At 39.7% G+C, this 25,563-nt stretch overlaps 1 protein-coding gene across 2 annotated transcripts; it reads right to left on the bottom strand.

Moving 5' to 3' along the window:
* Positions 1 to 127: 127 nt before the first annotated feature.
* gtpbp2b (GTP binding protein 2b) lies at positions 128 to 25,383 on the bottom strand. 2 transcript variants are annotated; one of them, XM_075464083.1, is made up of 12 exons: positions 25,021 to 25,383; positions 23,800 to 23,826; positions 17,688 to 17,872; positions 14,904 to 15,015; positions 14,276 to 14,473; positions 13,402 to 13,576; positions 10,388 to 10,607; positions 9,924 to 10,059; positions 6,191 to 6,249; positions 4,673 to 4,844; positions 3,372 to 3,536; positions 128 to 3,291 (listed from the first exon to the last, which is right to left on the bottom strand). In XM_075464083.1, the coding sequence occupies exons 1-12, from the start codon at positions 25,207 to 25,209 to the stop codon at positions 3,091 to 3,093; spliced, it is 1,839 nt and encodes a 612-aa protein (XP_075320198.1). In that variant the 5' UTR covers positions 25,210 to 25,383; the 3' UTR covers positions 128 to 3,090. The 2 variants fall into 2 exon arrangements, with proteins under 2 accessions (XP_075320198.1, XP_075320199.1); XM_075464084.1 differs by lacking the exon at positions 14,276 to 14,473.
* Between the last annotated feature and the right edge of the window lie 180 nt (positions 25,384 to 25,563).

The raw sequence follows: 25,563 nt of genomic DNA, 5'->3' as shown, positions 1-25,563 counted from the left end.
ATCTTTCTCCTGCCTCCTGTCTTGGTGCTAAGCTAAGCTGTCCCCATACTGAACATGAAGAAGATGGAAACAGTATTTTTTTCTTTTTTAACAATGGAAAAACAAAATAATTCAGACATTTTTTCCACTTTAACTGTTTATTTAAGAGCAACATGGATGGTCAGGAAAAGCAAACTGTTTAATCCACTGTACTATTTCAGTGTTCTGCTGTAATATTTGTGTGTGAGGTTGTCTCACACTGACCTGTGATCTTTGTACTGCAAAATCAGCAATCCCAGCTGTCCAACACACATGCTGTCAATACAAAGTGCAACGTTAACAGTAAGTCCGTTTGAACAGTAATCTACACAAGATCACAGAGATTACATTCAATATTTAATTGCACAGAACCTCGAAAAAAAAAAAAAAAAAAGTTTAAAACGGCATCAACACTTAATCATTTACATTTGTTATATTTCAAACGGGGGATAAGAGTCTTTGTCAGTCAAACAGCATGCAGGTTATGTTTAGCTGCACAAAGCTGTCTGGTGCATCAAACCTACAAATCCACAAGAAACCTGAATGGATAATTAAAACAAACTGGGAACCACAATACAAAGATTTCAGTGCCAGTCATTTGTAATGCAAGCATCAACAATTAAAGTTTAATGTCAACAAACTGAATGTAAGGCTGTAAAGAGTCAAAAAAAAAAAGTACAGAAGGATACGTCATCCTTTTATACCAACACATTTATATGATGATACTTTTGTCTTTTACTTTTATGATACTTTTTCTGCAAGGCCAAACTGTAAATGACTAAGCAGGAACGAGGGGAAAAAGTCTCGGTTTGTATCTGTATGTGCTGTTCAGAGCCAAGTGGAGAGAGAGGATTCACCAGAATGATTTGAATAAAGTGCAAAAAGCAAGAGCGTGCTGATACAAACAGCGGGTGGTTTGGTCAGATTGGGATATGAAAAGTGTCATCTTACACCCTCCCCAGCCACACACAAATTAATAACAAATAATATGTGATCTCAAATAAAGAAGCAGCAGGAAGCTGGGGACATCTCATCGTGCCATCACCCATGCTGCAGGGAGCAGCGAGTTGTCCAGCTATGATGGGTCGTTTTACTATTTGCTTTGATAATTTGCCATTATGCCAGAATTATGTTGAAAATGTAAAGCTGAAGGACAATCAGACACTGTGAAAACCTGGAAATGGATTTGAATCCAAGAAATAAACATTAGATGCAGGTTATTGTGTTTCCTGTTGGTTTTGTGTTTCACTGCAACGCTTCTATTGCACTTCGTGTTCTAACATATACAACGAGGTTACAGTAATGGTGTTGTTGTTTATAGATTTTGCTATCTGAAATCTTTAGAGGAGCATGGTCCGTTGTGTGTTAACCTGCCGTCACTGAGCCCTATCCCACATTTAAGCGCTAAAATCTTGATTTTATAATGTGCACACAACAAAATCAACTCAAACTAAAGTAAAATCAATGGTTGTGCTGTAACTTCAGCTAGTTTTACATATGAAATTGACTCGGGGAGGAAGTTCTCTTCATCCTCTAGCTGCACTGTGGGGGTTTGCATGTGACGTGCTGCTCCCACTGGCTGCTTCTCTTCATCAGTTATTAAACTTTAAAATATACACTATCTGGGAACTTTCTTGGAGAAAAAGGGTATGATAAGAGGACAGAGGACAAAAAGAAAATGAATGGATAAATCTCAAAATGAACACAGGGGCATGAGAGGAGAATTTATAAGAATGTTCGTATCAAGTATCCGCTTTCTGTCACTAACAGTATGAAGGCTCCTCCACAACTAATCAGAGTAACTATCACAACCAGTTAATTGATGACTGCTTCTACAGTGAACTGTTCCTGATTTTAGAAAGAAAATTACTTTTTAGTCCACATAAACTGATAAGAAATGACATCAAACACTCCCCAATGGGTCTCCAACAAAAATGCAGACGAGTCATGTAAAATGTGAGTAATAAAAAGTTCCTAAAGTGAAGTTGATGGGCTAAAACATAAAAAATGGAAATAATCTGAAATAAGGCTGCACGGTGGTGTGGTGGTTAGCACCGTCGCCTCACAGCGTTCCAGGTTCACTTCTCGGCTGGGGCCTTTCTGTGTGGAGTGTGCATGTTCTCCCCGTGTATGCGTGGGTTCTCTCCGGGTACTCCGGCTTCCTCTCACCATCCAAAAGCATGCATGTTAGGTTAATTGGTGTCTCTAAAATTGTCCTTCGGAGTGAGTGTGAGCGTGTGTGTGGTCGTTTGTCTCGTGATGGACTGGCGACCTGTCCAAGGTGTACCCTGCGTCTCACCTTTTCTCTCAGGCTTTGGGGCCTGGGTGAGACGAAAGTTGTCTTTGTGTGTGTATATATATCTTTTGCCAAAAATAGTCTTTATGTAATTTATCTTTGGATTAGATTGTTGTTCTTTGTTTTTTTATGTAAAGCACTTTGGTCAACCTAGGTTGTTAAAAAGTGCTCTATAAATAAACGTGACCTTGACCTTGATGGCTGGGATAGGCTCCAGCTCCCCCGCAGTTGGGTATGAAATATCTGACAGCATGACTGAAGGAAGAAAAGCCACTTCAGAATAATGGGAAGCAACCACATCTCTCTCTGAGGAAAATCTGCCTTCACAAACTTCCAGAGAGGTCAGTCTGACCTCTGGAGCATACAACCTGCTTACTTCTTCTCACCTCACCAGAAGGCAAGCACGCACCATACTCCTTAAAAACAATTACCCCCCCCCAAATAATCCTGTTGTCTTCTTATGGTGGCTGCAATGATTAAAAAAGATGCCTCTCATATCCATCTGTGGCACAGCATCAGATTAACTCTCCAGCATTAAGTCCGCTGAGGTAATCCAGATGTAACTCAAGACCCAAATGCCTGCTGAAAAGGATGATGATGATGAACTTACTGAACAGGTGTTAATGAGGACAAAAACATAGGTTTAGGTGGCAGATCAATGTGCTGACGTGGTGGGAGGAGCAAACTGATTAGTAGAACATTGGTGACCTTCAACTGGTTGAAGTTTTTCCAGAACTCGGTCAGCTGATCAGTGGTAAGTACGAAGGATGAAGTCCTCAATATTCCTGCAGGTTTTGGTCATGGTTCTGGTCCTGGTTCTGGTCATAGTTTTGGGAGGGGGGCAGGAGGCGTGTGACGTGTCCGATACCTTTTGTGACGCCCTCCCTGAAGAGCAGCTTGGCACCCAGGCGCAGGTATTCTGGGTGTTTTATGAAGCGGAAGCGAACAACAGCCCTCTCACCCGTTCGCAGCTCATCCTGCAGCAGAAGAGAAGCGGTCACATTCTCTGTTTATGGACAAGAACAAGGACCGAAAGTCATTCCCTAATTACACCAACCTTTCCATGAAGGCATTCCACGGTAGCCGTCTGCCTGACATTACCCACATGCACGGTCACCTGCGAGCCCCGTCTGAATGTCTTGGCATGAAAGAGGAGAACAATGGCAGCTTCAAACTGACAGCAGATGGTCGGGTTCATCTTGGGGCTGACCATCACCATGCCCTGCAGTGTTAGACGTTGCATGTTAGTGGCCTTCGATGTGAAGGCCATGATGAAGCCTAAATGGAACGTTTGTATTCTTTCAAAGTGTTAGCTGCCACATTATCACACTTTTCATTTTAAATAATTTCAACAGCACTCTTGCATCAAAAAAATAAAGGAAAGTTTGAAAGAGAAATTTGTAAAACTCAAAAGATGGATGAACAATTCCCCAGTGATTTTGAATTGTATTTTCACTTGAAATGCACATCCATAGAACAAACTTCAACGTGCATGATACTGTCACACAGGAAGCATATAAATGACTCTCACACTGCAACTGTTAGAGTGCACAAGCTGTTAAAAAAATAGCATATCGGCAACTTTGAACATCTGGACTCACACGCTCGGGCCTCTTGTACACATTAATGTAATAATAGAGACAATAAATGCAAATCAAACACTTTGTTTCGTTTACAAGAATTATTTTCCTGCTTTACAGTAACTTTATTCAAGGAAACAATACCTGCCAGATTAGTCGACAGTGCAAAAGGATCATTTCTCAATGAAACATGGCTTGATAGGACTCTCCAGGAGTTTAAAGTTCAGGTCACATTCTAAAATTCTTATTTTTAGTTTCAGAAATAGTGTTTATAGAAAATGGACCACCAAGGACCCCTACTCTTCTGTGGTGCCTACAGTGTCCTTGTGCACATCTGCAAGCAACTATAATTGGGCCCCAAAGAAGAGATCCATTCTTACTAGACCCTGTCATGAGAGAGTTAATCTACTGGAAGAAATAAAAGGCAAAAGTGTTCAATCACTTTGGTATTTTCCAAAATTAGTCTGGTTTTATTCAACAGGGAATTTTCACACCAGTAGGGATTTCAGTTTAGAAGATAAAGACTTGATTTGTCGGATTCCTTGAACTCAGTCTCATATTAGCTAAAGTTGAGAACAGTTAATCACATGTCGAAGGGATTTGTTGACCAAGAGCTATGAAAACTAAAAATATTAATGTACACATGAAAACGGGACCCATGTCTTAAAACAGATAACACAAATGTGAACCAATCCCTTCATTTGTTCTGTGGTGGCTCCGTTAGCTTCAAATCACCTCCAAAATGCCTGTATGTCTTTAGGTTTAGGCAACCTCTAACCTTGCGCAGTAGTGAGCGGTCAAAGTTTCCCAGAGCCAGAGTGGCTGCCTGTCCAGCCCTCAGCACCCTGCAGGCCGAGCGATTCCTCTGGATACTCCCCACCTTCAGACGCAGGAAACGGCCCTCGTCTGTGGGACCCACCACCAGGCGCTCACCCTCCCTACACACTCCGCTGAAACCCACACATTGAGTGTTGCTACAGTTACTGTGGTTCAAACCAGTACAGAGAGCCAGTCAGTGAACAAAGAAGAGGATGATTTCAGAGGCTGTCCTTTTAATTCCTGGAGCCAAAAACAAACAGAAACCACAGATATCCAAGCAATGATTCCTAACCATTGTGACTACTGAGGGAGCCATTATGGGTAAAGCAAAAGACAGACTTTAAAGGTGGTATTTGTAAAAAAAAGAAATCCTGAATGTGTGAACATCTTCTATTTAGAAAATGTAACCGTCTCAAGATTAAAAACTACCGGCAGAATTGAAGGCTTTGCTTTAATCTGATCTAGCACGCTATCGGACAATGGTTTGAACATACAATATAAAAGTAAAAAAGAATTAGTCAAAAAGACTGATTCAAGAGGGACATGTTATGGAAAAATCTCCTTTCTGTACTTGAGAGCATATATTTATGCTCATAAAAGACATAACCCTGGTACAACAGTCCTGAGGTTCACCCTGCCTCCTCTGCACCAATTGAAAAGTGGCCAGTTCTTGCTGTAGTGGCATATGCTGATTCTGCCACTGGCCATTTCTATCCCACCTTACATCAACATGGGTGGCTGTGGGTCAGTGGTTAGAGTGGGTTGTCCATTAACCAAAAGGTTGGCAGTTCAATTCCCACTCTCGCCACTCAAAAAGAAACTGACAGCTGGAGGGGTGTCAATCCACCTTCTTGTCACGGCTGAGGTGCCGTGAGCAAGGCCAGTGTATGGCATCTGTCTCTATGTGACAAATTCTGTGTGTATGCATGACAATAAATCTGATCTTAATCACACTTCAGGCATTTCTTTATTTTGTTACTCATGCCTTTATTGACATAGGTTTAAATTATTTTAACATTCAAAAGTTCTGGTCCCTTATGTTCCTTAGTTTCATACTTTTGCCCCTACAAAATCCAACAGATATTTTTACCAAAGCTCGGGCCTCTTGTACACATTAATGTAATAATAGAGACAATAAATGCAAATCAAACACTTTTTTCATGTAGAAGAATTATTCTCCTACTTTACAGTAACTTTATTTAAGGAAACGATACCTGTCAGATTAGTTGACAGTGCAAAAAAGATCATTTCTCAATGAGTTCTGGTCTCTTATGTTCCTTAGTTTCATACTTTTGCCCCTACAAACAGCCACTGTGCTTAATCCAACAGATATTTTCACCAAAGCCTATCTGATACGTTTCAGTAAGACCTCAGGAAATTGTTCCAATATATGTCTCCTTTAATGCTTTTAGACTTCATGGGTCACTTGCATTACCAATACAATTTACTCTTTCTTATTTTAACTTAATGTTCTCACCTGTACAGAGTTCCTCCCACCACAGTCCCAACATCAGGAACTGAATAGATCTCATCCACCTGACAAGACAAGATGCACACACAGACAAGATGGAACATCAGTATCCAAATTTGGTTTTCTCCTCACAGCTTCAAAAACCTACTATTGCTCTGAGAATTTTCTTTCATATGTGTAGAGTTTTCACTTAAACAGTATTTGTCAATCTGTATGTGATTATTTAAAAATTGTAAGAATAGCAGAAATCAACTGCTGCTCAAACCTTAAAAAACAAAGAATCACAGACCACTGCCACTCATTTTTGATGAGTTTCCAGGATGTTTTCAATCATTAATAGCTAGTTGTATAAAAGATCCTCAGCTGCTGGTTAGCTTTTTTTTTTTTTTATATATACTGGCAGATGTGAGCCAGGGTGAGCAGCTCTAGCAAAATATTCAGAATTTCTCAGGGCAGCTCTGTTTATTTTCTCTCCTGTTTATTTTTCAAAGTTACAAAGACTATTTGAAATATTCCCAGGATGCTTTAGGAGACCTCCAACATTGCCACCTAACTCCACCGAATAGAACATGGCTGTGTTCGAAACCGCGTACTTCTCCTACTACTCCTACTAACTTTTTGAGTTAGTATGCGAGTTTGAGTAAGCGAAAAGTTCATACAAGATGCATTCTAGATTCTCAGAAATGTTGGGTATGCATCATGAGGTTACTACTCATACTGAAACTACCCAACATGCAACGTAACGTGACGTCGCCGATCGTCATTTCCTGTCAAAACGGCAGTACTATATAATATAATAGATATAATATAACAAAGGTAGGTTCACTTCCTGTTTTCAAAACAAAAGCACCAATTGTATCGTAATGGCTTTCCCTATGATAAAAGGCAACGGGTATTTTATTTTGTGAAAATAACCGGAAGTGCGTTACTTACTACGGCTAGCTTTAGTAGCGCCGAATTTGTCGGAACAAAATTGTAAATAGCCGGTATTTTGTCAGATTTTCAACATGTTGGGGATCTAAACGACTACTTTCGCGCCTGAAGATGTTTCATGTTGCTTAAGGTGCTGTTTACACATACCCGGGTATTTTGATAAACGCATATTTTCTAACCTTCGTTTGCAAAAATAACTAGATGCACACAGCCCCGTTTTTTTAAAAAAAACACGTCTACATTGATCAGCATAAAAACGCTATCAAGAGCTGTTAAATTACACCAAACCTGACGGTGGCAGTGTTAGAACAATGAGAATTCCACACAAGCCAATCAGAAGCCTAATAGAGAGCCGCTGACAGGAAGAACTTCCGGATCCTTTTCAAGAAGAAAGTATGGCGCCAGGCTCATGTGTGTGGACTGACAGCGAGACTGAGTTACTTTTAAACGTTGCGCTGGACTATAAAACTGCTAAAGCCCTGAAAATTGTATGACTGTAATTTTCAAAATCACACAAGCGAGTATAGCTCTCAACAACAGAAATGCTGCTAGTACCTCCATGCTTGCCAGATAAACAATGGACGGAGAGAATGGCGTTTTCACGCTAGCATCCTGCCAACATGGCGGACAGGGGCGGGGCTCTGTACTATGACGACAACTCCTCATTCTCAATTGCCCAAAACTCCGTTTTTGTCTCTTTCAACCAGTTTAAACACAAACGCTAAACGGAGTTTTTAAAAAATCTCCACTTTTGCCGGAGTTTTTTTTATGCTTCGTTTTCGGAGGAAAAGACTCCATTTGTGTATAAACGAAAGGCACAAACGAAGGGAAAGGTCTTCGTTTATCAAAATACCCGGGTATGTGTAAACAGCACCTAAGTTTACAAAGTTTAGAGCTTAAGTGAAATCAGCTTCAGGCCGGCTGATTTCGGCTCGGGCAGGAGCAAAATGCATTGTGGGTAAACGCTCTGCATACTGTCTGATCGATGAGTATGCAGTATGCCGTATGCAAGTATGTAGTATGCGGTTTCAAACACAGTGCATGAGTTCTAAAATCTCAAAGCTTGCTGTTAAAGGTAAATACCAAACATCTAAAGGTTTTGGTGTGTTGTGGAAATGATAAACCTGTTGCAGTCTCACTGTGTGGGGGACAGAGGCTGATATACCCACAATGAGGTGAAAATTAAAAATGAGATTACACGTGCAGGGGTTTTTATATTCTGTCTTGCATGTTATTTCTTTGAGCAATCATTGAACACAATAGGGAGTTTATTCAGCAAAACCTCAAAACATTGAGAAAACTCTTTTTTATTTGGTTTATTTATAAAAATGTCAGCAAAATGAAGCTCACTCTGATCCAACCTCCAACACAGTTGTGGGGTTCTGTACATAAAAGATGAATGTTCTCTCCAGGTTTAAAACACTGAAGACAATGTGAGGGCTTTAATGGACAGTTCTATGGCAGCACCGTAGTTTACAAAAGTAGGCAGATTGTAAATGAAAAAATGACCTTGCTTCTCACTTGATTTGTTATGTGTTAAGTTTAAGGTCAGAATTACAAGTTTGAAGTCTTCAGTGCAACTTGAGGTTCATTTAGTAAAAAACTATTGCCACACTTAAAGTAAAATAGAGAATAAAACAGGGCATGCTTTCAGTCTGGGCTACAAACTCAGTCCTATGCCCCTTTTGTTTGGTCCTTTGACCTTGTGGTTGAGTTGTGATAAGACTGAGATGAGTTGACAGGAGATGATCTTTGTTAGAAAAAGAAAAGGACCTTTTGTATATTTTTTTTCTTGGATGGATGTTCATTTATGTTAGTGTCTCCTTTTAAGATTAGAACTCTTCTTAATACGTTAATTACTGTTGTTCCCTGTTTTGTTAGTCTTTTCTCTATTTCTTTGACCTATATTTTTGATGACTTCACTTCTTGCTTTTTTCTTTGTAGTACTTGATTCGTCCATCTCGTCGTTTTACTTCCTGTCCCTGAGTCACACCCGCTTTCTGACTCTTACTGCCACATCTGTTCCGTATAATGCAGGTTAATAATGCAGTGAAAATTATAAAAACAAAAGTGTTGTGCTAAATGTTAATTCAGTAAGTGAAATTTAGTTCTGATGCTCCACAAATTTTCCAAATTGAGTATCAGAACTGGAACTGAAAATGAGTTTGGAACCCTGTTGACTGGTATAGTGGACTGGAGTTTAGAATTTACTTCCTGGGCACTCGGGTGCTTATATTAATTTTCTTAAGTTCAAGACTTTCTGAAATTCAGAATCACTGACTGGCTTTTTGGGGGATGGCGGTCCCTGTAACATAGTTGCAGTGATATAGTTTAACTCAGAAGCGTAGAAATACGTGGAGGCAAACATCATTCAGCTTTGAGGTTAGGTTAAAGATGAGTTGTTTCACAACCACTGCCATGACATATGCAGGCACACCATGTCCTGGGTATCTGGGAAAATTTTGGAGTAAAAGTTGAATGAATATGATTTAAAAATCTATATTTATTGGGATGTCTTCTTACAATACAAATTCAAAAATGTTTCTTGACTGCTTCCCCTATAAACATAATGGGTTAACAAAACTATTGGCTGGAGGGAAGTGAATGTATTTTGGCTTGTGAAGGAAGGCATGCCACCAAATAACCACTGGGTTGAGGTCAGTTTAGGGTTAGAATAAAGTTGGGTAATGGTTGCTAAGAAGTGATTACTCTAAGGATTAAGAGATTAAGTCTTCAGGAAATGAATGTAAGTCAATGTTTTGTCCTCTGAGGATGTGGACACGCAGCTGTGTGTCTGTGTGTGTACCTGGAATTCTGTGAGCTGCTGCATCAGCTCTTCCTGCTCCTTGCTGTTGCTCAATGGAGGGAGGATATTCAGGAAAACCTTCAGGAGATCTAAGCTTTCTCCAGTCACACTGGAGAGGGTGAAGATTGGCGTGATGCTGTGCACACACAAACATGTTTAATTCTACTAACTAGTGTTTCAAGTAGATCTTCCATTGTGGACACAGATCATCGAGAAATGACATTGCTGAGAATGCAGAAGTTGATTAAAAGTTTGTTAGTCTTCATATTCAAAATGACCCACATATGCAGACTGCTGCAGTAGTCTCAGTGGCGTTGCCATTTACAGTACAAACTCAGCTTCATCATCTGAGCTGAGTGACCGGCTGCAGTGTTTACAGTAGCATCAGTAGTATTTGTACTGACCACGTGGACTGAGTGAACGGCTGCAGTGTTTACAGTAGCATCAGTAGTATTTGTACTGACCACGTGGACTGAGTGAACTGCTGCGCTGCAGTCACAGCGTCATCGGGGTTAGACACCAACATGGGCACCTTGTTGCAACCTGGTTGCTTCAGAACTCGCTCCAGCTGCCGCACTGTTCGCTCCACAGTGCCACGGGAACACAGGTCCACTTTACTGACCACAATGAAGATGGGAACTTTCAGTGCCATGGCCAGGCCTAGGTGCTCCTTAGTCGTACCAGCTGGATGGAGAAGAGGAGGAACACCATGAGAAAGCTCATATATATCATCCATCATACAGTATAATGGAACTATTTTTGTCAGTTATTAGTTGTAGAGTGCTGCGATTGAAAAAAAAAATCAAAAATAAGAACAATTGTGAAATAAATATTCATTTCAAAATTACTATATTTTCATCATTTATCAATAATTTTTTCTCTACACCAAAACAATTTACATAAAATATCGGCTTCTGGATATGAAAGGAGAGGAGTTAGAGGAGAGGAAACCTTCAATTTTGATCTGTCAGAACAAACAGTATATAAATAAATTCAGTAATTGAGAAAAAAAATAAAAAAATCTAATTTATTTGTATAGTACATTTCATATACAAAACAATTCAAAGTGCTTCACATAAAATAAAAGCATTGCAGGGAGAGTAAGAAGCATTAAAAATACATAAAAGAATATAAAGAGAAACAAATAAAATAATTTAAATTAATTTAAAAACAAGCAACAATCCAGATAATTTTTATTTATTTTTTTAAACCAGCTAGCTAGTGCTGCCAAGCTGCGCCAAGCTAATCGTATATTGTTAATACCCTACCAATGAATACGTAAAACATTGTGAGAAAACGCGTATACTCTTACTGTGAGCTGTACTGTCAATAATAACGCCAACCTCTGCTCTCTCGTATGGAGAAACTTCATCATTCCTTCATCAGCTCCCTAACTATAAGCTTTATCAAAAAGCTTATAGTTAGGGATGGCTCAGGTGATCCTGAAACATCCCATAGTTAAGCTGCTATAGGCCTAGACTGCTGGGGGGCCTCATCTGTCACACCTTTCCTCACTTTACTCTCTTTTTCCCACCGTTTAATTTCTCAAATGATATTATGTACATGTGACATTATTTTGGTCATTAACTTGTGTCTCCCTGTTCCAACAGGTATCCTTTGAATGGTGTTACAGTTTCTTCCTGTTAAAAGGGAGTCGTTCCTCTCCACAGTCGCCTCAGGCACGCTCAGGACGGGAGATTGGACTGAAGACAAGTTTCAGTGCAATCTGTTGGTTTCCTTAGCTAGGAAATTGTTTTTGAATTGGCTCTATATGAATTACCGTAATTGGATTATTTTGAAATTAATTATGATTACAATGAATTGAACTCCAATTGGATTGAATTGGACTATACTATTTAAGTGCCTTGAGATGACATTAGTTGTAATTTGGCGCTATATAAATAAACTGAATTGAATTGAAATACTTTTAATTATCAATCAATTTTTTTTACTTTTTTTTTTCTACAGACATGGTCAGCAGCAGAAGAAAAATCTTTTCCAACAGAGTGCAAACTTATGAGCTCTTTAGGCTAGTTGGAACTAGGGACAGCTGTTCTTCACCAAACCATAGAGGTGCAACATCATCAAGTCATTGTCATCATTGTCAAATAAAGCTAAACAAACACACTGCTGCATCGGTGGGGTTATATGGCACTGTAAATTAAAGGTGAAAATTACAGCAAGACTGAGTTATTAAGTTCATGTATACACCTTAATCTGACAAGAAATTGGATCAGATTACTCGCGATCGGATTAAGACCCCGAGATAACTCGGTTGAAAGTCAAATTAAACGTACATGTAGACGGTGAAGCATGTGGTGAATTAGACTTTGCGTTCTTGAGATTTTTTTCCCGGGGTCGGGAACCGGAAGTCAAAGGAGATATTACTGTTGTTGTCGCCGTCAGAAAGAAACATACAACGCGATGGAGAATGCTCCGTTGTGCATTGCGTTTGTGCAACAAGCAGCTCATCACAAACGAAATGTAGAGGGACGTAGCCTTATCTTGCCCTTCGTTCGCCATTTTTCTCGAATGCCTGAGTTTGTTGTTGCTGTTGTTGGTGGTGGTGAAGCGGTCAACCGGAAGTGTATTAGCAATAGTTGAAACTAATAAGGAGCATAACCCAACTATAGCTATACAGTAATTGAATTAATCTCATCACGTCGACCCACTGTTGCAAGTTCAATTCAATTCAATTCATTTTTATTTATATAGCGCCAAATACAACAAATGTCATCTCAAGGCACTTAGATAGTAAGTCCAATTCAAGCCAATTGGAATTCAATTCATTGTAATCATAATTATTCATAAAATAATCCAATTCGTTCATATAGAGCCAATTCAAAAACAATTTCCTAGCTAAGGAAACCAACAGATTGCACTGAAAACTTTTTCTTTTTCGGTCCAATCTCCCGTCCTGAGCGTGCCTGAGGCGACTGTGGAGAGAAACGACTCCCTTTTAACAGGAAGAAACCTCTGGCAGAACCAGACTCAGGAAGGGTGGCCATCTGCCTCGACCAGCTGGGGTTTGAGAAGACAGAAAGGGGGGGGGGGTGCGGCGGCACTGTAACACCATTCAAAGGATATCTGTTGGAACAGGGAAACACGAGTTAATGACCACAATAATGTCACATATACATAAAAGTGACAATCACAGCTACAGTTTGACCAGAAATTGTAAATATGATGGTCAATTTAAGACTTTTTTAGAAAATACTTTATAGACCCAGTGTTTACTTGAAGGATTCAATGGGAAATTAACAGATATAATAATTATTTGGATTTATCATATTGACAATAATGAAGAACTTATCTGAATGAAGAAAAATGTCTGCTAATGTCCAAATATTAAATTAGAAATGCCAACACTGAAGATTTCACCAGTCGCTCACTGCATCCTGTAGCCAGAACTAATTTTAGCACAGTGTTGTTCTGATGCTGCTGTTCCCTGTTGGTTCAGTGTGTGGCGGCAGCTCACCTATGCCAGTGTTGGCACTCACCACCAGCATGGCAAAGTCTGGGCAGTAGCTGGTGAGGCCAAAGATGGTGGTCTTCAGGTACTTGTGGTGTCCTGCCAGGTCAATGAAAGTGATCATCTTGGATGAACTTTCACAAATTTCCTCAGCTGTTCGAGACTCGCTGTAGTTCACCACCTGCATGTGGTAGGATGACAAGAAAGTGAGGACAGAACAAGCATCATTAATTCTTGTGAAAAACAAGGTGTGTAATTTAGGAGGCTACAGCAACTGTATCAGTTGTCATTATGTGGGAAGAAGCAGGGCCTTGCCACTGCTCACGCCACTAATTATCTAGAGGTCAGAATGTTTTCTGTGAAGGTGATGACGGAAGATGTTGTGGCAATCTCAGACACAGTGGTGGGTTTTGGTCACACACACACAGAATGTTATCAGAAAGTATAAGATGATCTCACAAGCTGCTGTCATTGGGAATTCTGTGTATGCTGCCATGTAATATGTTTCTGTGTCGTTCCTGTAAATAAAATCCCCATAAGAGGCTGCAAAGGTAAAATTCTCCCCTTGACAGAGAACATTCTGACCCTAAATAATATGTGGTGTGAGCAGTGGCAAGGCCCTGCTCCCTCCCTTTGGTATTAGAGATGCCTACATAATAATTCTAAACAGCTCGGTTGTTGTATGGTTTAGTTAGGCAATTTCAACTTTTGCTTTATATCTTATGGGGATCTGTACAAATTATTTAGGTACAAACATCCAGCAATCCATAATGAACATCATATGTACATCAAACTGTATCAAGATAAGCATTAAACTATATCACATACAACTACCGGTTGCGTTGACTGTATCATCAGTAGGACGTGTTCATGTAAATACCTCTCCTTTGCTGTTAAAACCCAGGATCTCGAAGCTAATGCTGGAGGTCCGTCCAGTCTGGATCTCATGTAGATGTCTGAATAGGTTGAGCCGTGCTCGCCCTCGCCCGTTGTCCAGCTCGCCCTGGGTCAGGACACCCAGCAGGGTTGACTTCCCTGAATCCACGTTTCCCAGCACTGCCACCCGCAGGTCCAAAAACTTTTGGCAGTCAAAAAAGCACGATGGGGCAAAACTAATTGTCATCGTTTTAATCAGATTGGGACGATTAAAGAAAGCCTTGTGCTTTCTATATTTCAGGTAAAGTTGTCTTAAATTGCGTGCTGTTGTGTCTTTTTTACATGCCTTTAATATTTCAGGACTGCAACTTGAACTGGACTGTTTTTCTTTGAATATTTTTGTTTGAGCTGATCTAAAAGCAGCTATCATACTTGAACTGTGATAACTACCCTGATATTGAATTCCAGAGCTCCACCCAGAGTCTGTTGTCACTACTAACCAGCAAAAAGACACAACGAGCTTAATAACGCAACAACAGATTTCAGACCAAAACAAGGAATTCTAGGTTTCAGAGCACTTGCATTAGGACATACTGCTGTGTTTGTCTGGACCTCACAGGACACACTCTTACCTGCTGATCATCAGGAACTTTTCGAACAAGCACCTCAGCGATTTTTCTAGTGTTTCTGTCCAGGTCGTAGTCCACCTCTCTTTCTCGGAGGAGAGTGATATCAGCCCCAACTCTGAAGAGAAAGACAGGAAGACCAATGCTTGATCAGGTACAGTAACAGACAATATAATGCAGATACTCAATCTTTTACCCCTTTAAGTCAAGAGTATTTAGTTTATTTCAACACATTATAAACGTCAACATACAACTAGGAACTTGTCAAAAGCTGTAGCTTAACCATGACTAAAGATTAGAATTGAGAATTAGTGCCACTCAAGAACCAGTTCCAAATTTTCCAAAGCATCAGAATCGTACACCCCTGAGCTTATCAGTTTCTCCGTCGATGACTGTGGTTGCTGACAAAAATAAGTGATTGTAAATAAATAGCAACATACACACAGAGCTTTCAAGTCTGCTTCGAATGTGACTCACAAATCCCACTTCACTCACTGTCATGCCACTAATTCCTTATTCTGACACTGAAAAAAAAAACTTAGGATGTTATGGGGTAAAAAGACAGAGCCAATTTTGGAAATTTTATATCCCCCCCACATCTTTCTGCCTTTCTCCTAATGCTTTGTGCCTATCAGCTGCTTCAGCAGTATTGTACTACGCTATAGGTGTCTGTGAAGTGAGTAAAAGATTTTAGAGGCATTCTGTCGTTGTAACATTCTCACTGGGACATCAGAATACATGTAAATATAGCCAAAATAGCTGCACAGATGTTGCCTTTTTTTGGATGGCATATTTCTTCAATTTGCAGTGGTCATAATATATTAATTTTATCAGAGCCGAACAGCAGTCTGGATATATTATTGGAGAGACTACGACTTAATATGCAGTCTTAATGGGCTTCTTTTTCAATTTCATACCCGTTTTGTCACATGTGACAGAAGAAACAGAAAAACACATTTAAATGAGGGAAGCTTTATTGGCTGTGGTCATGTATTGTATATGGGAGCACAAAGAGAAGAGTAGGAGAGAAACAAACATGTATAAGGCTGGAAAAAACGGAATGCAAGTGCCATGATGACGCTCTATGTATATGCAGCATAAGTGCTCTGCTTACCAACTAAACAGGCCATTCGTAATGGTAAATATCCAACATTGGATATGGCAGTGGTGCATTTTTCTTTCACCAAGAAAGCCTAAATGAAATCAATATTATTCAATCTATCTTTTTTATTAATGTTGAACGAGAGGAAGATGAACAAATCAAGGGTAATATATCACTTTGTTCTAGCTTTTTATGTCATCGTTATTAAATGTTCTCTTCACCAAATCAATGCTTATATTTTTGTTGGAGCTCAAAAGATTGACAAAGCCACTCCGTTATCAAGATCTGCTGGGCTGCAAACATCTGGTGACAGAGACACATAAAGTTCTGCAATATCTGACCCAAAGGGAGCATATACAAGTTAAACAAAAGAGGTCCAAGAATTGACCCCTGGGGACTCCACAAGTCATGGCCACTCGCTCAGATTCATAGCTGCCAATTGTAACAAAATAACTCCGGCCCTCTAAGTAGGACCTGAACCAGTTAAGGACCGCTCCAGAAAGTCCAACCCAGTTTTCCAGCCTGTGCAACAAGATTCTGTGATCTACAGTATCAAACGCAGTGCTGAGGTCCAACAGAACCAGGACTGAAACATTACCCGAATCAGTATTCAACCTGATGTCGTTTAACACTTTGACCAGAGCTGTTTCAGTGCTGTGATGACGTCTGAAGCCTGATTGAAAGTTATCGTGTTAGGATTTGATGTTTTTGGGTGAGTGAGCGATCTGGCTGCAGAGGGGATCTTCACTGGAGAGTGAGCCAGTTCTGAGTGGTTGCACACCTGAGGCCAATCCATCATCAAGCTGGCTGGTGCTTAAAAGAAGAAGGAAGATCACCTTGCGCCGCCGGATGATTAACCCAGACGGTACTTCCAGCCAGAACGTGTATCGAGTAGTCTAAATAAGATTTTTGCATCCTTGTGAATTCCGAACTTCTGTACTTTCATGTGGAATCTACTTTTTCCCTCCAGAACAATCCGAGAGCCCAGTCTGTCCTCAACCTTCCCTCAAAGACGCAACGAGCAAACGGCTGTCTCATACCTCCTTCCTCTGCCTGCCCACTCTCCAGTGCGACGCCTCCAGCAGACTTTATCCTCCCGGACCCCTCTCTCCCCCCTCCTTGGAACACCAAGGGAACCTTCTGCAGACCCTCCACATCTGTCTTCCACCCCGTCCACGTCTCCCCCTTTCAACAACCAAGTAAGCTTATCCTTCAGTCATCTGCTAAGGACCCATCTACAACCACTAATCCGTCTGCTTCCCTTCCTCAGACTTCACCACCATTTAACATCCCTTGTCCTGTTTTCTGGATCCCTGTTGTCCCAGCAATAAAAGCATTCAAATCTACTGGTTTTCCGTATTGATTCTGCATGTGGGTCCGAAAACTTAAAGGCAACATGACATATCGAGACTTACACTTTCATTCAGAAAGTCGTTGAGCTGGTTAAATACAACTTTCTCAATACTCTTGGATATAAAAGAGATTAGAGACAGGTCTGTAGTTGTTCATCATAGAGGCATCTAGAGTTCTCTTCTTTAGGAGTGGCTTAATGGCAGCTGTCTTTAGTGACTTGGGAAAAATGCCTGATGCCAGTGAGCTGTTAACTATTTATAGGAGCTCACGTTCTACTGAGGTAAAAACAGTTTTTAAATAAAAACAAATGAAAAGACAAGTATGAGGTGACCTACTTCTCTGCCATCCTCTTTAAGGTTTTGAGTGAAGCCTTCATGTCGGCTTCGGTCAGGCCAACCAGCAGACCATTGTCTTCCACTCCAATTTGGTAGACAGCTTCACCACGACCCTCCTGTAGACGCCACTTCAGCTGCGTGGCCAAATGCTCAAAGCGATATTGAGTGGGGTTGACTAGCTTCAACTACAGCATCATGAGAGATAAGCATAGTTGTGCAATAGGTAAATATCCACAGAGCACAAAACACTGGAAATAAGGGCTGCACAATATATATATATAGTTGTCACAATAACAGCATGCATGATAAGGTAAGGTAATTTTATTTGGTCATTATAATACATAACAAAATATAAACATCAATCGATTTCTTTGATTATGTAATGACCAAAAGGGTCTAGGCTGAAGTAAAAAGAAACTTATTGTGCCTAGCCCTATTACACACGTTATATATAATTCCAAGAAAACAAGACTAGCAAACACAACTGCAGCCGATATTTTACAACTTTACAGAAAACATCTGAACATGACAGAAGATTTAAAGCTAAACAATGTCCATCAATCATACTATAGTTTTATAATTTTCAATTAATAATGATTTATACCTTTTTTTTTAAATTTTCTACTGTTTCAGAACTTTTTAAGTACTCATTTAGCTTATTCCACACACTAACACCTTGAATAGAAATACAAAACCTTTTTTTACTCGTTCTAGTTTTAATCTTTTTGAATATACCTGTTTATAGAGAGTTTATACTGACTCTCTCGCTGCTCAAAGAGCTCCTGGACTGGTGATGGGAGCATGTGATTATACGCCTTGTACATCACTACGGCAGTGTTCAATTTAACAAGATCAGGAAATTTTAGTGCGTTTTGGTTAATAAAAAGAGGATTTGTTGGTGTTATATAATTAACTTTATTAACAATTAGGATGGCCTTCTTTTGAAGTAAGTAGATATTATTTATATTTGTTTTATAAGTGTTTCCCCATATTTCCCCACAGTAGTTTAAGTATGGAAGGAATAAAGTGTTATAAAGAAGATAAAGTGATTTTTGACTTAATAAAGTTTTCATCTTGTTCATTATGGCTATAGTTTTAGCTAATTTTGTTTGAAACACACTAATTTAATTTTCCATCAATATAAATACCCAGAAATTTGTAATCAGTCACTCTTTCAAGTTCTAAATAGTTTATTTTAATTTCAATTTGATTCTGAACTTTCCAGTTACCAAAGATAATATATTTTCTTTTGTTCAAATTAAGTGAAAGTTTGTTGCTATCAAACCATGACTTTATTTTTGTTAGCCCTTTTTCTACACTTGCAATATTGCAAAGACATTTTGACTTGAAATAGAAAAATTACATGTGTATTAAGGAGGTCAGCATTCCACTTTGAGGAAGTTCTGCATTTGTGCATTTTCCACAGCTAACTGGCACGCACAGGTTCAACTGAGATAAGCATCATATATTGAAGTGTTTGTTTATGTTATGCAAGTCACATAGTTATTCCAATATTTAACTCATAATACTGCAAATTGCTTGTTTTCCCCAATATCGTGCAACACTATTTTATTTATTTATTAAGCGGCACAGAAAAAAATCCCCATCAATAAGATTCAGTATTCAAATGAACTTCTTTTCAAATCACATTAGCTATTGTTTTTTTTTAACATTTAGCGATCATTTGCCTATGAATAAATATGAGAATATAATGAGAATAGTCACATTTCAGAAGCTCTCACATGTGAACAAAAGTCTCAACAGAAACTGACAGTTGTACATCAGGGATGTCCTGAACTGTACAGCCCGAGCTTTACTGGACTTTTGAGCTTTTTTCAGTGAGAACACTGAATTTTTAAGCATTTTTTTTTGTGCTAATTTTTCAGCAAGACTGATTTCTGCTGGAGATCTGGAACTTGCTCACATCAGTTAAAATGTGTAACCATGCCAACGGTAAAGTTATTTACAAATGGGAGCACCTAATTGAGCTTGCAGAAGCCCAAAAAATAGACTCCCAATCGCTTCAGTTCCATCAGTTTGTTAACTGCTCTCTTATTTTATTTTGTTATTTATCAATTCAATTATTTCTTCACAGAAATGTACACTCCAAAATTTCATTTTGGGTGGAAATAATAAAAAAAAAAGTTAATTAAATTCAGTCCAATACAATTGATGCTTAGTGAATTAAAAGCCAAGTTATGGCTGGACTCACTAGAATAACCCACTTTGGATTCATTTCAGGATTGAATCTTTAGAGAACAAATTTTTGCAGAGACACTGTTATAAGGAGTGGAGGATCACCAACAACAGGGCACTCAATTTTTCTGACGTTACTTTTATGATCTTTTACCAGAGACAACTGGGATGAAGGGATACACTGATAATACAAAACTACTGAGTGATAACATCACCTATGAGGCCCCGGAGAGGGACCCCACAAACAACTATAAGAACAAAGTCACAGACTTGACCTGGAAAAGGACAAAGTTATTGACCGCTCTTTCTTCCACAGACCTTACACCGTGCATCTATCTATCCCAAGATACACAAGGAGGGAGTCCCACTCAGACCCATTATCAGCAGCATCAACTCGGTCACCTATAACATTGCTAAAAACCTTGCCTCCATCTTGGCATCCCTGGTAGGAAACACTCTGCATCATGTACTGAACTCCACAGACTTTGTGAAGAAGATTCAACGGCAGAAACTGTCCCCAAGTGAAATCATGGTGTCCTTTGATGTGACCTCACTTCTTACCTGCATACCGATTTCAGCAGCAATGCAGACTGTCAAGAAACAGCTGCTGCAAGATGACTCACTTCACTCCTGATCAGATCAGTGTCCTGTTGAACCTCTGCCTCGCCACCACCTGTTTTAAAGGGATAGTTCTAGCTCTTTTGACATGAAGCTGTATGACATCCCATATTAGCAATATCATTTATTAAATTTGACTTACCCCCTGCTGCGTCCTGTGAGCCGAGTTCTAGCCTCGTTTTGGCGTTGACGAAGGTAGTCCGGCTAGTTGGCTGGGGCTTAAAAAATAAAGCGTCTTGCTTCTCAAAACAATATGTGTTCAAAAGAGCAATACATTTGAATCACAAAATCGTCAAGCGCCAAGCAATTGTGAGGTCTGACTTTTTCTGGATGAACGATTTTGTGATGCAAATGTATTACTCTTTTGAACGCATATTGTTTTGAGAAGCAAAACGCTTTATTTTGTGGCCCCCGCCAACTACTGGACTACCTTCGTCAACGCCAAAATGAGGCTGGAACTCGGCTCACAGGACGCAGCGGGGGGTAAGTCAAATTTAATAAATGATATTGCTAATATGGGATGTCATACAGCTTCATGTCAAAAGAGGCGAACTGTTCCTTTAAATACAATGAAGGTTTCTACAGACAGAAGCACGACTGTGCCATGGGATCTCCAGTGTTCCCCATTGTGGCTAATCTTTATATGGAGGAAGTGGAAAGCAAAGCACTGCACTCACATAAAGGAACAACACCAAGCTACTGGTTCAGATATGTGAAGATATGACACCTGGATCAACATCAAAACTCAGGAAGTTGAAGCTTTCACGGAGCACATCAACTTAGTGGACAGCAACAGCAAAGTTCACAAGGGAGGATGCAAAAGACCACAAGTTGCCTTTCTGGACTTTGCCGTGCAAATCGAAGAGTATGGAACTCTTAACACTGAGGTTTACAGGAAACCCACACAGCTTTTTGACTCACATCATCCACTAGAAGCCAAACTGGCTATCATCAGAACTTTGCATCACCGGACTGAGAGTGTACCTACTAAAGCTGAGGGAAAACAAAAGGGACATCAGCACTTCAAGAAAGCTCTTCCAACCTGTGGATACCCAAACTGAGCCTTTGTCAAATCAGCCAAGAGCAAATGGATCAAACCCCACTGTTAGAGAAGCTAAGAAGAGCAGGCGCAAGTAGTGATGCTCCGATCGATGGGCCGATAATGCCCAAAAATAGCCTGATCGGCGATCGGAAAAATATGCCGATCAAAAAACCGATCACGTGACGTAAATTACTAGCGACCACTTTCTAATGTGGTACGTGACGTGTGTACAGACCGAACAGGCAAAACCTCTACAGTGCATCTCGACAACATGACCTCTCCTGTCTGGAATTTCTTCAAAGTGTGTCAGAAAGATGTGAAACTTACTGCGGTCACGCCATCTGCGCTTCAGAGAGAGGCACGGTCGCGCTAGCTACACTTGAAAATCGAGTGCCCGTTTCCATCACGTCGTACGGTAAAGCGTGTGAGCGGATTTATGGTGCATTCCAGTGCACACCGTAAACTCAGAAATCTACATCGAAGTTGATTTTTCATTTGTTGGAATACATACACCTGTCATTACTTGGTTGTTTTTTTACTACATTCTTTTTAATGATTAAAACGAAATGATAGAACAAAATTATCGAAGCATATTCAGAATCAAACTCATTTCTGCATAGTCAGATTTGAAAACTTCATTTAGAACCAAATCAAAATGTTCTCTGCCGACTCCACCAGATTCTTGTTCTACATGTCCCCAGCTACCTCTGTGGTGATTTTCAAGTCATTTCACTGCATCATTGTTTAATAATCTGATGTTGAAATCATACCCAATGGATGATGTATATGGGCAGATTAAAATATTAATAGAAAATAAAAAAAACAATTGTTTTCTGCAAACTCCACCAGATTCTTGTTCTACATGTCCCCAGCTACCTCTGGCGGTTTAATTTCTATAAATGGTGCACTCTCTGCTAGATGAAAGGCATGGAAACGTCCGATTCCTTCCGTGATCGGCAGTGATCGGCAATCGGGCAGATCATGATTTTGGTGATCGGTGATCAGTCCAAAAAATGCTTATCGGAGCATCACTAGGCGCAAGCATACTGTAATTCCAGATGTATCAGGAGTCTCAGAGAAACTTAGAAGGATCTTCTCTAAACATGACATTCCAGCGCCCTTCAAACCCAAGAACACCCTCAGACAGAGACTGCTTCACCCAAAGGACAAAACACAAACTGACTGTATGCAGAGCAGTGCAGCGAAGAGTGTGCAGACCTCTATGTAGAAGAGACCAAACAACAGCTCCAAAAGCACATGGCACAACATAGGAGAGCCACCTCTTCAGGTCAAGACTCAGCAGTGCACCTACATTTCAAGGAGAAGGGACACTCTTTAAAGGACAGTAATGCACACATTCTGGACAGAGAAGACAGATGGTTTGAGAGAGGAGTCAAGGAAGCCATCTATGTTAAACTGGAACAACCATCTTTGAACAGAGGAGGGGCTCTCAGGTATCAACTTCCCAGCACCATTGTCTCTCCTCCTCAGGCAGTTTCACAATCATTCACACTTTGGATCCTGTGACCAAACCTCACCCTTTCAGGCAGGTAGACAATTCAGGGGTGATAATGACTCTAACAACATGCACATTGGTCAGGGGGTTCAGTGACACATGTGACTGTAACGACCCTCCCTGCTTATAAGCTGATGCTCCCCACCATCTAGTTCAGAACTGAAGAGCCTTTTGGATGAGAGGTGAAACGTCTTCAAGATCCAAAAGGAAGTCCAGTTGCCCTTATTCAAGCTCTCATGATTACCACGACCTGGATGACTGAGAATCTTCATCAACACACTGATACATCTGTCTCTTCCCCTGCTAGTGTACTTACCAATATATCTGATGAATCTACAGCAAGACATACATACACCATGAGAAAGTTAGTTACACAATGAAACAATATTGGTAAACTGGTTTAAGGCTGGAAAGTGACCAAAAACATTCACAATCTTCATTTGAGCTGATCTGAGATCTTTCAGTCAAGGTGTCATACAGTATGTACTTAACACAAACAACATAAAAAAACTTTTTAGGGCTGGGCAAGTTAACTCGTTATTATCACGTTAACGCATTAATTGTTTAACGCCGATAAATATTTTATCGCGCATTAACGCATGATTTATTTATTTTTTTAATTTTTAAAAAAAAAAAAAAATGAATAAAAATAGAATAAAATTAAATCAAAATTAAAAATAAGAAATTAAAAACAGTTTTTTTTAACTTGCACCAAATAGGATGAGGAAATAATCAGTTACCTTATATTCGATGTTTCCCTCTTCAGCCTTGAAAGAAATAAAGAGACAAAAAAAGACAACAGATGAAGTCTGATCACTTATGTGAAATAGACTGTACTAACCACATCATACACAACATAGCCAAACAACAAGTCAGCTGTCATATTAACATGCATACCAATCTATAGTCAGATATAAATATCATACAACTTTAATCTTCTAAAACTCCAACCTTCTCTACTCATAAGAAAAGTGGATTTGTTACTTTTCATAGGAGGAGCAGTCCAGTTTTTTGCATGTCTTGGATCTATCTGTATTAGACAAAATAGAGAGCGAACTAATTACTAAACTTGGTCAAGTTTGGAAATATCAGTAAAAAGTTATCAGCCCTTTTATACTTTAAAGAGTTGGCACATCTAGACACTATGTCTCAATCTCTAAGCTTTTCAATATAGTACATCTTCTGTATTAAACTAAAAAAAAATAATCAACCAGGGCACACAATTGTTACTCACTATGTATCACGATCCTCTTTAAACTGTAATGTTCAGTTGGACAGACAGTTTTAAACTCTCCTCCGAAGTTACGCATTTCAAAATGTTCTGGTGTTCGGGGGTAAATATGTCTGAACTGATTACTCACTGATGTGATGTGTGTGCTGACAGGCTGAGCCAGAAAATGTTAGCCTCATTTCATGAAATACAAGTGTAAATGAAGTATTTATAAAGGATGACAAGGTCTATATACTCGCACAACTCTTCGCGAGGACGTTTGTCTATGCCGACAGGATTTAATGCGGCTTATTTATCTGGTATTTCATTAGAGGATGCGGTTTATTTAATGTCCCTCAGTCGTGGTTTCTTCCACCGAACACAACTACTAACAACTATAGTCATAAACTGTAAAATACAGTTGTTGTACCGATCGAAAATATGACAAACCGATAACTGGAAATTATCAGTAAAAAAAAAAATGTCTGTGTTTCTCTGTGCTTTATACTTGCGGATATTATGTTTATCTGGATATTTGAATGATGAAGTTTCTCCATACAAGAGAGCAGAGGTTGGCGTTATTATTGACAGTACAGCTCACAGTAAGAGTATAAGAGTTTCCTCACAATGTTTTACGTATTCATTGGTAAGGGTATTAACAATATACGATTAGCTTGGCGCAGCTCGGCAGCACTAGCTAGCTGGTTTGTTGATATCCCGTTAATCTGCGGACCAGAATGGGGATAGCTACCTCCGGGGGTAAAAACGGTGGCGGTGTTTTGTTGTTTCTGTTCTTTTTGTTCCGTCTTCTCCTGCCTCTTTTGCCTCTTCTACTTCGCGTCTTTTTCGATGTTTTCTTCGCGTTATTGCTAGAGCCAGAGCCCTGTCCATATCTACTACATCCGGGAGACACGGCAACGCTATCGTGCAAATCCACCATTGCTGAGTTCCAGGTGTCAGCTGCAGCAAGAAACCGGACATCTAACTCTATCAAAATAATATGTAACGATACGGAGCACTATCCTCCTTTTAACATGGCATTGTTACACTACACAGCCCGCCTGTGTGGAGACCTGCAGCGGAAGATGCTCTCTCCTCAGCATCACCAACGCTGTTAAGTTAGATTCCATTAATATCATCAAGCTTCCGCATGAAACTTTCACAATTCTTCACCAGCAAATGCGTTAAACGGAAATTACTATTATCTTCAAAATAAAATAAGAAATTAGTATTTGAAAGCAACAGAATAGAAATAAAAATAGAATGAAATTAAATTAAAATTAAAAATAAGAAA

Source organism: Odontesthes bonariensis, chromosome 4 (assembly GCF_027942865.1).
Source record: "Odontesthes bonariensis isolate fOdoBon6 chromosome 4, fOdoBon6.hap1, whole genome shotgun sequence".
In the NCBI taxonomy this organism is placed as follows: Eukaryota; Metazoa; Chordata; class Actinopteri; order Atheriniformes; family Atherinopsidae; genus Odontesthes; species Odontesthes bonariensis.
The sequence above is the reverse complement of the archived record's forward strand: the minus strand, read 5'-3'. Positions and strand labels throughout refer to the sequence as shown.

Bases quoted from the DNA above. Each gene is read 5' to 3' on its own strand.
- gtpbp2b (XM_075464083.1), bottom strand. From the start codon at position 25,209: ATGGTGGATTTGCACGATAGCGTTGCCGTGTCTCCCGGATGTAGTAGA. The intron at 6,250-9,923 runs GTACACACACAG...TTGTCTTGTCAG, and splicing joins AGCAGCTCACAGAATTCCAG to GTGGATGAGATCTATTCAGT. The intron at 3,537-4,672 runs GTTAGAGGTTGC...CTAACACTGCAG, and splicing joins ACCGCTCACTACTGCGCAAG to GGCATGGTGATGGTCAGCCC.